The 14,124-nt window shown below is 46.2% G+C and overlaps 1 protein-coding gene across 1 annotated transcript in view; it reads left to right on the forward strand.

Annotated features, from left to right (window-relative positions):
* The window catches only part of FCHSD1 (FCH and double SH3 domains 1), a 288,678-nt gene that overhangs the window by 9,413 nt on the left and 265,141 nt on the right, over positions 1 to 14,124 (forward strand). The window contains exon 2 of the mRNA XM_085617778.1: positions 4,256 to 4,353. Coding sequence (XP_085473904.1) covers positions 4,256 to 4,353 — 98 coding nt within the window. The remainder of the gene's footprint in view (positions 1 to 4,255; positions 4,354 to 14,124) is intronic.

Consider the following 14,124-nt stretch of genomic DNA (forward strand, 5'->3'; position numbering starts at 1 on the left):
CGCTTTTCGCCCTAAGTGGGATGGGTATTCCCACACGTGGGACCCGTGCTCACTACGCCACTGGAGTCAAGCTATCCTGGCTGATGACGGCTGATAGCCAGAAACCGGTCCTAGGATGCTTGATTCCGGTCCAGGTAAGACATGGCTTGGCAGTTCGGGCTGGACTGTTCCCATGAGGCACAGGGTCAAGACTGATTTGCATATGGCCATGTCTGAACTGGGGTGGCGTAGTGGGCAAAAGAACGATGGATTTAACCCAGATCTCTTGACTGGGGGAGAATGTCTGCATTGTCAGCATTCCGTCCATCATTTGTTTGTTGTACAGCGGTAAATAACAGCACAACTGCTCAAATTTATTGGTTTGGTTAATTCTCTTGGCATACATATATTCTACTTTCCGTACCCTGCTCATTTTGGTTTGTCATTGGCAAAACGATGGGCATCTTGAAGATTACCAGCACTGTAAAATGAGTGACTTAGCAACTGAAGCAGAGATTGAGATGAACTTCGCGTGAGAGCTTCATCGTCAGTCAGTACCCCAAAAAGTGCTACCAATAAGCCTGGCTCCTCCTTTTAGATACTCTTAGAGATAAAAAAAAAAGTACATATCTGGTTCCAAAACAAATACAGTGCTGTACAAGTAAAAAAAAATGTGCCCTATCTACCTGTGCAATTATGGTGCATCTAAAGCAAAGCAATAGTAAACGCAAAAGCCACGGTTCAGTCATTCACATAGCCAGGCTGGTTGAGCGCCTGTTGCAAAAACCTTTGTCCAACCTGGAAGTCTATGGGCAAATCACCAAAGGCCAACTCAGCTCTTCCTCCTTCCGATGACAAAAGAAGACGTGCCATTGAGTTGAAGAATTAGCTCACCAATAGTTTTAGCACCATAGTGCTGCAGTCGAGTGCTGTGAACTCTACACGTGATCTTGCATTATTTCATGGGTTACACTTGAACAGCTTCAATTCCCAGCACACTTCTAGGAAATATGCTCATGCCTCAGGATCCTCCAGTCCCAAACCCTATAGCGCCAAGTCTCCTAATGAGACATGTAAATGTAATATTGATAATAATGAAGTGGTGAACATTTCTTTGTTGTGCCTTTAAATTACACATTCTGCTGCAGTTGCCACCACAAGTGAAATGTGGTCCAATTAATAGGATCATATGTTACCCCTGCTTTGTGTTACTCATCAGTTGAGATCACGTGGACGCCCCAATAAACATTGCAAGTGGTAACAGACAGTGGGCATAGCCCTCAGATGTGAAAAATTAGGCCCTAGGTACTCTAAAATACAGTTATACCTTCTATGGAATTTTGAGGATTGCGCAGCCAATCGAGATGCTTATAATAATTGCTGCTGTTTTCCTACATTCTGAAACCCAAGTCTGCTGCAGGGATGTGAGCATACAGGCACAGCTGACTTGTTAGTCCGCAGAAGGTGAAATGTATGGAATGGATGTGAATAGCGGCATTCCCACACACTGTGGGCCATAACCAGCAGTTAATATCTGCATTTGCTCATTACGAGCCTTTGGCTGGTGATGAGATGAATTCATAATTGTGAGCCAGGCAATAAACAGGGATCTTACTCTTAACTACTCTTGTGTGCCCCCCTTCCAGTTTATGTAATAATGAGTAAAATTTGAAAAACAGAGATATCTTGAAATTGTGTGCTATGCATCTCTTAATACCCTCAACTGAGGGTTATTACACCTTACAAATCATATATGCCTCGACGTGGCATGATGATGTAAGTGACAACACTTGCAAGCCGAGATCACTTGAAGTAGCATTTTTTTCAACGCTAGACTAGGCACACTAGAGAATGCTGTGATTTTTTTTTTTACTCCTGTGAAACAAAGCATACAAAAGACATGACTTACGGTACGGTACACCTATGAGAAAAGACTCCAGAATAGCATGGTGTACAGGTTGGGGAAAATTAAGTAGTTGCTAATTTGAACTCAACTTGAAGGCACAAGCAACAAGTTCTCAATGGAAGAGTGCTCCAGAGGCCATGCTTCATGCATGGGTTGATGTAGGCAACAATGCCATTTTTGGAGTTTGTTGATACACCGATGGACATTCTAGTCACCCCCGATGGACATTCTAGTCACCCCCAAGTCATTAAGTTCTACTGACCATTGGTCAGAACCTAGATGATTTGTTAATGGTCCACTTTACAACTTGGTCTATTCCTGAAGCCTCATGTCACCAGTAACCTCCCGATCCACTTATTGCTCAGGATTCTCTGCCTTCAATAATCGACCCATGTTCCACCTGATTCCGTTTTCAAGTTGTCCTAAAAACGTTTACCCGCCTTTGTTAAGGTGAAGTTGCATGAACTTTTAGATTTTAGCCACTGGTCTAACCAAATGTCTAGTGATGGTGTTAGTTGAGTATTGATCCAAGTGGCATCAGTAGAGTTTTGTGTAGGGGCACAAGCAAGCCGATACCTTTTACAATGGTACACAGTTAGAGGCCCCCTGGCCACAATTGAAGGTCCTGCATGTAACCACAAATCTGCCTCTCTTTTACTCTCTTCTTGCTATAACATCACTCCTAGTTCTCCTGTTAATCCTGCATCCTTTCTAACATGTTGTTATAATTCACCACTGCAGCTTTTATACAGCCATTCAACCCACAATCAGACGTGTACAAGGTTGCATGGAATGTTAACTCTCCATCATTGGACGCAGTGTAGTGCGGTACATCCAGAGCATCTACATTTAAAACCTTGGCCTTGATACATCTGCTCATTAATGCTCTCTTTGAGCACTCTTTGCCAGACAGTTGATACTTTCAACAAGGCTGTTTGCCTAAAGGCTATGCATTGCACCCCGCCAGTGAAAAACATATGTTTGCATTTCCCATGAACAAAACTGAATGCAATTGTGCTTAACTAACTTCTCAGGCTGACTTCCCCCTCAAACATTTCCTCCAAACTCTGGTATTAAGCAGTCTAGTTCAACTTTAGAGACACTGGCTGGGGCACCATGTGAATATTTGATTGTCCAAGATGGATCATGAGCTCCGGATCCTACTGGAAAAGTGCACGGTAACCACTAGACTGGGTTGGAGAATGGGCTGGGGGCGGATCTTCCTTGATCAGGCAGGGGCTGGAAGATTCTGTTAATCTGAGGGAAGAGATTGCACCAACCCAACTCTTCAGCTAAGTATTGTCCATACAGAGACAAATACCAAAGTATGTGCAGGATGACGTGGTATCCAGGCCACTGTTACCGGCGACGTAGAGCAATATCTGAATTTGCACACGCTTTGCAATAATGTATCTGGGTTTTGCGGAAATGTGAATGTAATTTTGTAGAAGGGTAACTATTAGTAAATTATCAGTGCAGCAGGTGTGTAAATCATGAATGTAACATACAGAGAGAGAGTGGGCTACGCTGTGGTGTAAAGTGTCACCTGCCTCAGAGCATATAAAGTAAGGTTTGTTTGCATGCTTTGAGAAACCACTTCATGACGAGGGGATGCGCTCAAAGTGTTGACTCCTATTGAAAATGAACTAGGAGTTAATCTGTACACGGCAGCCTGAGTCCCATCTCTAGCAGCCCCAACAGGTACCCCCAGAACACCACGCCCAATCTGCATCTTAACTTTTATTACTCCCTTCATCTAACGCTCTATATGAAAATACAGATCTTGAACACCAGTCCCTCTTCCTGAACCACTCACTAGTCCTCATGAGCCCTTCACTGACCCTCCTTTGCACCACACTGTCCCTCCTGAGCCCCTCACTGGCCTTCCTGTACCCCTTGATACTCCTGTGCTCCACACTGTCCCTTTTGTTGTGCCTGTCACTGACCTGCCTCTACACCACACTGACTCTCCCGCACTCCTCACTTTCCGTCCAGTATACCGCACTGGCCTCTCGTTGCTTCTTACTGGCCCTCTTGGGCCCATCACTCACCACCTTGTGTGTCTCAATGAGTTTTCTGTGCTCGCTAGAGTAGCCCATATGGCTCTGTAGCATCTCAATACCCTCAGTTTGTCCTAGCTGGTCCTACTTAGGCCCCACAATTGCCCCTGTATCCTTCCAGTTTTTTGCTGTCACCCTATTTCCTTTGTTGCCCTTCTGGGGCCCCCTCCACTCCCTTCCCCCACTCCTCCTCTTGTGGCCCCAGTGGCCCTTTGGCGCTTCTTTAGCACCTTCCACACCATTGCAGATGCTCTGGCTGTCTTCATCTCCTGGTTTTAAGTGACCAATACCAGATTCTCTACCTCTGCAGGTAAAGGCGACACAAGAGGTGAAGCTGCGCTTCGCGGAGCAGATGTCAAGCCTCCAAAACAAGCAGCAACAGGAGACCGAGCTCTTGGAGGACATCAGGTAAGGGGGATAGAGCAGCCTCTCAGGAGGCAGGAAAATATTGAAAACTGGGTCCCTTAGGAGCAGAATCTCAAATAACTTAGACCTTCTGTGAGGAGGATAGTAAAGGACCTGGAGCCCTGTGGAGCAGCATAGAGGAAGCCCGGGTCCCTATGAGGTGATTACATGGGAAATTATTCTGGGTGTGTGTGATGAAGGATGGAAGACAGCCAGAGGAAAACATAGTAACATAAGAAGACATGGTAGCGAATCTCCCTGCAAATAGGAAAACAAGAGAGAACTGGGCCCAAGTTGAAGCATAGAAAAAAGGGAGGTCTTGTGCCCCTTTGTAGGGGTTTGAATGAGAACCTAGTACCCTACAGAGAAAGAGAATGGAGGGAAAGCAAGTCCCCAAAGGGGGTGGTTTGAAGAATTCCTGGGGCCTGGAAGAGGGAGGATAGGTGGGACCCACATTTCTGTGGAGTAAACGTAGGTGTAAGTAGGAAAACAACCAAAATGGCTACGAACAACTGGCTTAAACAGGGCAGTGTGCTGGCCCCTATCCTTTTTAATTTGTACACTGCGGACCTGGGGGACTCTCTGAAAGGAGCTAATCTAGTAGCACCTAGGCTAGGCAGTGTGAGGCTGTCGGTATTACAATATGTTGATGATACAGCTATATTGGACCATACAAAAGTGGGCCTACAAAGAGCCCTAAATGCACTAAATCGTTTTAACAAGGATAACTTTCAGACAGGGAACCAGGGGAAGACCAAGGTAATCATTTTCGGGAGCTACAATCTCAAAAGGAAAACACTGTGGCTATTGGGAGAACTGCAAATCAGCACAGTGGCTTCATACAGTTATCTGGGGGTTTTGCTCACAGAACGGGCCAAGGCAAACACCAATCAGAAACACCTGACCTCCAAGGCCAGCAACGTCACGCATCTGTTATAACAACTGAGCCAACACCTGATAAGCCCTTCCGCCGGACCAATATTGACTGCCCTAAAAGCGAAGCTGCTTCCAGCTATTAGATATGGCCACCCGGCCTTCCCAGAGTCGCTGGATACCTTTTTTAATTTAGCTCAAGCTAAAACATATAAATCAGTGCTCCATATCCCGAGGTCAGCCAGGAAATCAAGGATGAGATTGGAGCTAGGCCTCGCGAGGCCTGATCTGATGTGTCAGGGGGAGCTCATTAAGTTACATCTAAGGATCTTGAGGGCTCCAGTCGACTCTTTAAGACACCAGCTGAGATCTATCTTCGAGGAGACGGGTTCAGTTTGGCAAACCGGCCTTGGCAGCACCATCAACACACTGAAGATAGAGGAAGCAAGTCTACAGTCACTGGAAATTCCAATTAATGCTTTGAAAAAAGGGATAAATAGACAAGTGTTCGAAACATCGTTTGCTCAATACATCAAGTCTCTCCGCTCAAGCTCTAATCTTGATCCACTAAATAATTCATACACGTCAGGCAAAGCTCAACCCTACCTAAGCGAAGCCCTAACACCACAAGCTTGTAGCAAAATACTCTTCATGAGACTTATCACATTAGGTATCGCTGATTTTAATCCAGCATGGGCTCGCAAGGGGGAAAACACAAAATGCAGGGTGTGTTCCTACATGAGGTAATTCTGGTTGCACCTCCTATGCTGCTGCCCCAATTTTAACAATGAACGTCTGCAACTCCTGCGCCCAATCTGTGTTATTAACGGAACAAAGACCTGCAGTGAAGCGTCAGCCTTGTGCTTTTCCAAAACAAATGCTATGACCTTTAGCAAGACTGGGGAAATTTACGCATCTGATCAGAGTTGCCTTAAAGGCCTCGATTGAATGTAGTCCGACTTTGGCGATGGGTACACCAAACCCTGCCGAAGCAAGCGGACTGGCCCTGACAGGCACTGAGGAAAGTGTCCCCTTTTTCTACAAGTCATTTGAAGACTGTGTTTTTAAATTTCTAATGAGGTGTTTTAATCAATATGAGTTTTAAAGAACATTGGGGACTGCAAAAGTGTGTTTAAGGACACATGGTCAACTACAAATCCAGGTATGGGTTGGATCGGGAGGGTGCCGGGGAAAGGAGGGTGGTATTTTAGCTAAGTACAATTACGATCCTTTTAATGGCGTCTGTTCTTACTGTAATGACTTTAATTAATCAAGCAGTTAATGAATTCATTCAAAAGTAGGAACCTGGGCAAGGCGGAGGTGGAAGTGAGCCCCCGTGAAAGAACAGGCATGAACATACGCACTTGCACATATGTTTTGTGAGGAAAACCTGGGAGCTGTGGATGGAGGTTATTGGGAATCAGTTCCCTTGTTGGAGTGGGATGGGAGCTCCAATCCCTTTGGAGAACAGCAAGAAGACCTGATGCTCCTGTTTTATGCTTTTCTTTCCTTTGGTGCCAGCTGCCCACCCTGCTGTTCAGAGTGGGTTCAGCCTCCTGGGGTTCAAATCAATATATTCCACAGTTGAAATTCCCAGTCTAGTCATAGGGTTCCGTCTATCTTTCTCCATTACCCTCCTTGCAGAGACCCACCAGTTGTCCATCAATATTCCTGTGCCACACTCACACTTATTCCTGCCTATCAGCGGCATTATACGTAACTCATGCAGTCAGGCCACGAACCCCTTCTTCTGACATTGCTGAGACAGCTTGTGGAGTAAAATAGCTGCAGATTTTATCAATAAAAGCCCAATAAAAAACTCTGGTCACAGGCAGTAAATCATTCAGCAGTTTTCACAAAGTTCACATTATTCAGCTAAGTCGCTGTCATTTAGCCTCTTTTGCTCCATAGTCTTTCAGACCCTGATCTAAGGTCCTTTTAGGGTCACTTCTCCCTAACCGATTCCTGTATTAACTTGCGATCCAAAAGCTTGTCTGGGATTGCCAGCCTCTAGCAAGGCCTCGGCTGCAGGTCCTGCCTCTACTTTGGAAAGTAACCCAGTTGTCTTCTCCAGAGTCCTGCCATTGTGTGTCCCAAAGCCTGCTGAGTTAAAGCTGAATTGTTTTGCTACTGGCAGATCTTCATTTTGGGACATCTGATTGTCTCCTCTGTTACTAGGCTTCTGCCACGTAAAGTGCAGTATTTCATGGAATAAATGATATGTTGAACACCCAGCTAACAAGTGAGTGAATAAATGAATGAATGAATGAAATGTTTTTCTAGAGCACGCAAACGCCCAAAGACGTCTTGGCGCTTGGGTCTGTTATGGAACCAGAGTGAATCCTACTAGGGCGAAAAGTATTAAAACAACCAGGTCTTAAACAGTTTTCTAAATTTCGTTAAATTGGGCTGAGCTTTAAGGTGCAGACGCAAAGAGTTCCACATTTTGCAGGGGGGAGAAATGAAGCTTCTGCACTCCCAGGATGCCTTGTTTGGTTTAGGGATCCCAACGTTTTTGGCAGAGGTGGGCTGAAGCATTCTCTGGGGAGTGCACCATTGCAATTTCCTCCTTAGATATACTGTGCCAGCATCATGAAGGGCTTTGTGAGCTAAACAGAGCGCTTTAAAGGTGACTTGTTTTCTGACTGGTTGCAAGTGTAAATTAGCAATTGCTTTAGAAAGTGAGTTAAATGTAGGTATCCTCAGGAGAAGGCGTGCCGCCGCATTTTGGGGGACCTGAAGTTTATTCAACAGTCGGTGCTGGATGTTAACATAAAGGGCTTTACAGTATCAATCCTAGATATTACAAGAGCAATGATTACCTTTTTATTGAGCTCAGACAGGATAAAGAGGAAAGCTTTTCGCTGGGTTCTTAAAAGAAAAAACCAAGAGGCGGTAACGTGTTGGATCTGATCAGCAAAAGTTCGCTTTTCATCAAAAAGTACTCCCAGGTTTTTTTTCTTTTTTGACCGAAAAGAGGGAAGAGAACCGAGGTCCAGGGGCCACCAGATGGAGGAGGGGTTTCTGAACAGAAGAGCCTCGGTTTTATCACAGTTTAAGCTAACTTTCTCAACCATGCAATTGTTAAAGAGTTTAGCTACCTCATAGAAATCGCTAAAGACTGAATATACAGTCTGTGTACCACCTGCGTATGAGAGTATAGAAAGTCTGAAAGAGCTGATCAGTCTTGCCACTGGAGTAACATATATATTGAGTAGCGTAGGGCTTTAGAGAGGACCCCTGGGGGACTCTGCAGGGACGAGTGAAGGGTTTAGGTGGTCTCGCTTGGCCTAGCTGCAGCCCCACCAAATGACTGCAATACTGGACGCTACTGTGCCCTCTGTACTGCACTTCAGTGGGTGGCGCTAACCATGTGGGCCGTTTTGATTTGTTTGGAAGTTAGACCACCTGTGTGGGTCCAGTGGATTAAAGATCAGTCTGTCATGTCACCTCACAAAAACATCAAATATGAGTCTCACCTTGGAGGACACGACTACGCCGGAGACCAAAAACATCTGACTATCGGCGCGGGGTGCAGCCTTGAGGAGACCTAAGAAGGTGCTGTGCGCGGCGCCTTCAGGTGCACCTGTAGTCAGGATAGATACATGACTGTATCTCCGAAGCCGAGCGCACGAGCCTCTGGGAGGAGCAGCTAATCCGAGAGGGTAGAGCTCACTGTGGTGCAGGGGCCAGGCCAGGATATTTGTCCCTTGGGCCTATAAATCCCCCTCACGGTCAACAGCCTCCTTTCTCTGACGCTTATCAGCTCCCGCACGGTACCAGCATGGACTCTTGGCCAGGGCATGCTTTCACCCGAGAGAATATGCTTGTCTTTTCTTCTCCTCGTCTGCCTATGGTGGCACCGCCCGTATTCATCAATATCTGCCAATCTGAAGCTGCTCTAAGCCAGGGCAGTGGACGTCTCTCCTTTGAATGGGTGGGAGACAAATGGCCTCCGCAAGGGCCTGACGGTCAAACTCCAGTCCATCTTGGGGCTCCTGAATTCCTCTGGCTGCCTCCAGCCTTCCAGCTAAATTGGCACATTAAAAATAAACACTCGAGAATAGACACGCACGGTATTAGTCCGTTATTTGGACTGAGAAGGGTAACGGAGGGATAGACGAGGGGGAAAGGTTTGCATTGATATAGCGCTTGTTACCCCCGATGGGAGCTACGCCGCAGCCTCGGCCTCTGTCAGAGGAATGAGCGGGACAGGACAGCAGAGCTACCTCACAAGATTCAGACCTCACAGAGTACTCATTAAAGCTCCGCTTCGCCCTCTAATTATAAAACGCTGTCAAGTGAAACATAAATCTTGAACATAGTTCCTGAGTGGAATTTAAGGAGTGCAACAAGGCATCCCACGCGTAATTGGCGCTGTCGTTTCCTGTTTTTAAAGTAAATGAGATTCGTGCTTAAACAAACAAATACATTCACTGGATATTCCCTGCGAGTCATGAATGAAATGTCAACGCGGCTCCACAGAAACATAACAAGTATGTGTCCGTGAGTCCACTGTGGCTGCGGACGAGCGGGGGCCGTGCGGATGAATGGACGGGTCTGGGGGCGCGTGGAGACTGGTCTGGAGCGCAGCGTGTTGTAACGATGGAGGGGGGCGAAGGGTGGGGGGCGATATTTTCAGGCTCCTGCAATCCCAGGTCAGAGGTCCTGGCAGAGGTCCTGGTGCAAATATTTGGCGGGAATTCTCACTTCATTGCAGAAGGAAATGGAACTGAGAGAACCTCAGTCTGCAGGAATGAATGCGTGGGTGTTTATGGTGGCAGGGTGGACTAGGCGGGCTGGGTACCAGCCTCGCATCCGGGCAGCAAAGCTCTGGGGCTTGCGCACAGCTGGGCAGGGTGCCTCGAGTGGGTAGTTTTTTCTGAACGAAGAGTGTATGCGCCTACCAGGAGGCCTCTGGAGCTACTAGCACTCTGCACCCTAAAGTCTCACCACAAACGTGACCGCTTCTCATTCTGAAAGCGATTGTGTCCTTAACACAGCCTGTAAATGAGACGAGAACGTATGCGCATCCGATCCTTGGTCCCTCTGCTGAGATTGATAACTTGTACCTGGTGTGAAGAAGGTGTTTATGTTTAGTTGGCACAAGTCCACTTGCAGTTTAGCTAAAAACAGCAAACCATGTCATCCGGGGTACTGAACAAGTCTCCAGATGTAAATTATTCGAGTGAACGACCTGGCAGGGAAAAGTTCTGGGCCCCGTGCCGAACTGTTGCACAATCAGTTTCCCCATCCGTTCGGCATAGCATGGGATGCCAAATAAAGCGCTCTGGTTCTTGTGTTTTTTGTAAAGCTATCCGACCAGCAGGAGCAGTTTCCAAGATATTTCTGAATTAAAGGAAACTGGCACAAGATCACTCGGGGTGCACGTGAGAAGTAGACGCAGGCCGTCACACCAGACCTACAAATACACATGAAGGACGTCGAGCAGTGTACCGACTCAGTGTGTTGTTGCCAGTGTGCCACGAGCCCCAGGCACCGTCTCTCAAGCTTCAGGGAAGGATGGTGTGAGTGTGTGTGTTTTTCTTTACCTGCATAATCCTCTGGGGGATTTCGTTCTTCATTAAGATACCACAGCAGGTGGAGACGGTAGATGGGTGCAAACAGAGGCGCAATTAGAGCCAAATTTCGGGTGGGGAGGGGCTACAGAAATTTAGGAGGGGGGGAGGGAGGGGGGGGTTGAGCCTTCCAGCAATATGCAGAGTGGAGATGTAGGGGCTCTTAGAAGGGGTGAAAACACAACAAAGCCTCGCTAGCAAGTAAATGGTCTTTTAACCCCTTCGCTGCTAGGCCTTTTCCCCTCCTGTGCTAAGCCCTTTTTGGGCTATTTGAGGTAGTGCGCGCTTAGGCCCCTGTAACTTTTTGACCACATTAGGTATCCACGCCAAATTTGCGTCCTTTTCTTCCAACATCTTGGGGATTCTAAAGGTACCCAGGGTTTGTGGATTCTCCTAGAGGGGTCACAGAAATTAGTCAAAATACAGCAATTTTTTTTTTTTTTTGTGAAAAATGTGAAAAACGGGCTGCAAATGAAAGCTTCTGGGTTTTTCTCTGCAAATGGTATCAAAAAAGGGTTTGTGGGGCTGAAATCACAATTTCTCCAGCTTTTAGGGAATGACAGACTTTTGTTAGAAAACCAACATTTTTTACACAGTTTTGGCATTTTTCTGGGACATACCCTATTTTTGCTATTTTTTGTGCTTTCAACCTCCTTCCAGTTAACGGTAGAAAAGGGTAACAAAACAATAATGGATCCTGGAAAGCTATACATTTTTGAAAAGTAGACAAAATTCTGAATTCAGCAAGGGGTCATTTGCGTAGATCCATCAAGGTTTCTTTATAGAAATTTACAGGCAAATATAGGAGAAATTAAAAATTTGTTGAAAAAAGCAGCCTCTTGAGTCAACGTTTTTACCTGTAACTTCTTCGAATTATGACATCTCTTTGAAAGCAATGTACCGTTACATCCGGTAGACCTTCCTGGTTGTGGGGACATATAGGACTTGTAGGTTCATCAAGAGCCCAACGAACCCAGAGTAGAAAAATGAGCAGCATTTTGTAATGTTTTTTTTTTTTGGTCCGGGTATATAGCAATTATTGTGGGAAAATGTATACTTGGAAAAATCGGTATGAAAGTCACCTATGTATTTCTGAAATGGGAACAAATTACAGAGTTCAGAAACAGTGCATATTTGCACATTTTCGAAATTGGGAATACTCATATTTGCATGACAATTATTGGTCATTTTTCAAAATGACTTTTTTTTTACACAATGTCTTTCATTTGGAAGGGAGAAATGCATCAAAAATCAACAGGTAATAACAGTTGCTTTACAAATTTGAACTACCCTAAGTCTCCCGAGAAAAATGGTACCTCACTTGTGTGGGTAGGCATAGTGCCCACGACAGGAAGTGGCTCAAAACCTAAGGTGAACACACCACATTTTCACACTGAAAATTTACACTTTTTTTGCAAAGAGTCTAGCTGTAGTTTTTGAACCCTAGCCCTGCCGGCACCTAGGGAAACCTAGCAAACCTATACATTTTTGAAAACTAGACACCCAGGGGAATCCAGGATGGGGTGACTTGACTGCCTCCCACCATGGTCTGTTACCCAGAATCCCTTGCAAACGTAAAAAATTGACAAAAAAAACACATTTTCCCCACATTTCTGTGATGGAAAGTTCTGGAATCTGCGTGGATCCACAAATTTCCACCCACCCCGCGTTCCCCAAAGTCCTACGAGAAAAATGGTACCTCACTTGTGCGGGTCGGCCTAGTGCCCGCGACAGGAAACGGCGCAAAACGCAACGTGGTTTTGGAGTGAAAAATGACCCTTTTTTTGGCAAAGTGACTAGCTGTAGATTTTGTACCCTAGCCCTGCCGGCACCTAGGGAAACCTAGCAAACCTATACATTTCTGAAAACTAGACACCCAGGGGAATCCAGGATGGGGTGACTTGACTGCCTCCCACCATGGTCTGTTACCCAGAATCCCTAGCAAACGTAAAGAATTGACAAAAAAAACACATTTTCCCCACATTTCTGTGATGGAAAGTTCTGGAATCTGCGTGGATCCACAAATTTCCACCCACCCCACGTTCCCCAAAGTCCTACGAGAAAAATGGTACCTCACTTGTGCGGGTCGGCCTAGTGCCCGCGACAGGAAACGGCGCAAAACGCAACGTGGTTTTGGAGTGAAAAATGACCCTTTTTTTGGCAAAGTGACTAGCTGTAGATTTTGTACCCTAGCCCTGCCGGCACCTAGGGAAACCTAGCAAACCTATACATTTCTGAAAACTAGACACCCAGGGGAATCCAGGATGGGGTGACTTGACTGCCTCCCACCATGGTCTGTTACCCAGAATCCCTTGCAAACGTAAAAAATTGAAAAAAAAAACACATTTTCCCCACATTTCTGTGATGGAAAGTTCTGGAATCTGCGTGGATCCACAAATTTCCACCCACCCCGCGTTCCCCAAAGTCCTACGAGAAAAATGGTACCTCACTTGTGCGGGTCGGCCTAGTGCCCGCGACAGGAAACGGCGCAAAACGCAACGTGGTTTTGGAGTGAAAAATGACCCTTTTTTTGGCAAAGTGACTAGCTGTAGATTTTGTACCCTAGCCCTGCCGGCACCTAGGGAAACCTAGCAAACCTATACATTTCTGAAAACTAGACACCCAGGGGAATCCAGGATGGGGTGACTTGACTGCCTCCCACCATGGTCTGTTACCCAGAATCCCTTGCAAACGTAAAAAATTGAAAAAAAAACCACATTTTCCCCACATTTCTGTGATGGAAAGTTCTGGAATCTGCGTGGATCCACAAATTTCCACCCACCCCGCGTTCCCCAAAGTCCTACGAGAAAAATGGTACCTCACTTGTGCGGGTCGGCCTAGTGCCCGCGACAGGAAACGGCGCAAAACGCAACGTGGTTTTGGATTGAAAAATGACCCTTTTTTTGGCAAAGTGACTAGCTGTAGATTTTGTACCCTAGCCCTGCCGGCACCTAGGGAAACCTAGCAAACCTATACATTTCTGAAAACTAGACACCCAGGGGAATCCAGGATGGGGTGACTTGACTGCCTCCCACCATGGTCTGTTACCCAGAATCCTTTGTAAACGTAAAAAATTGACAAAAAAAACACATTTTCCCCACATTTCTGTGATGGAAAGTTCTGGAACCTGCGTGGATCCACAAATTTCCACCCACCCCGCGATCCCCAAAGTCCTACGAGAAAAATGGTACCTCACTTGTGCGGGTCGGCCTAGTGCCCGCGACAGGAAACGGCGCAAAACGCAACGTGGTTTTGGAGTGAAAAATGACCCTTTTTTTGGCAAAGTGACTAGCTGTAGATTTTGTACCCTAGCCCTGCCGGC

This window comes from Triturus cristatus, chromosome 7, assembly GCF_964204655.1.
Source record: "Triturus cristatus chromosome 7, aTriCri1.1, whole genome shotgun sequence".
In the NCBI taxonomy this organism is placed as follows: Eukaryota; Metazoa; Chordata; class Amphibia; order Caudata; family Salamandridae; genus Triturus; species Triturus cristatus.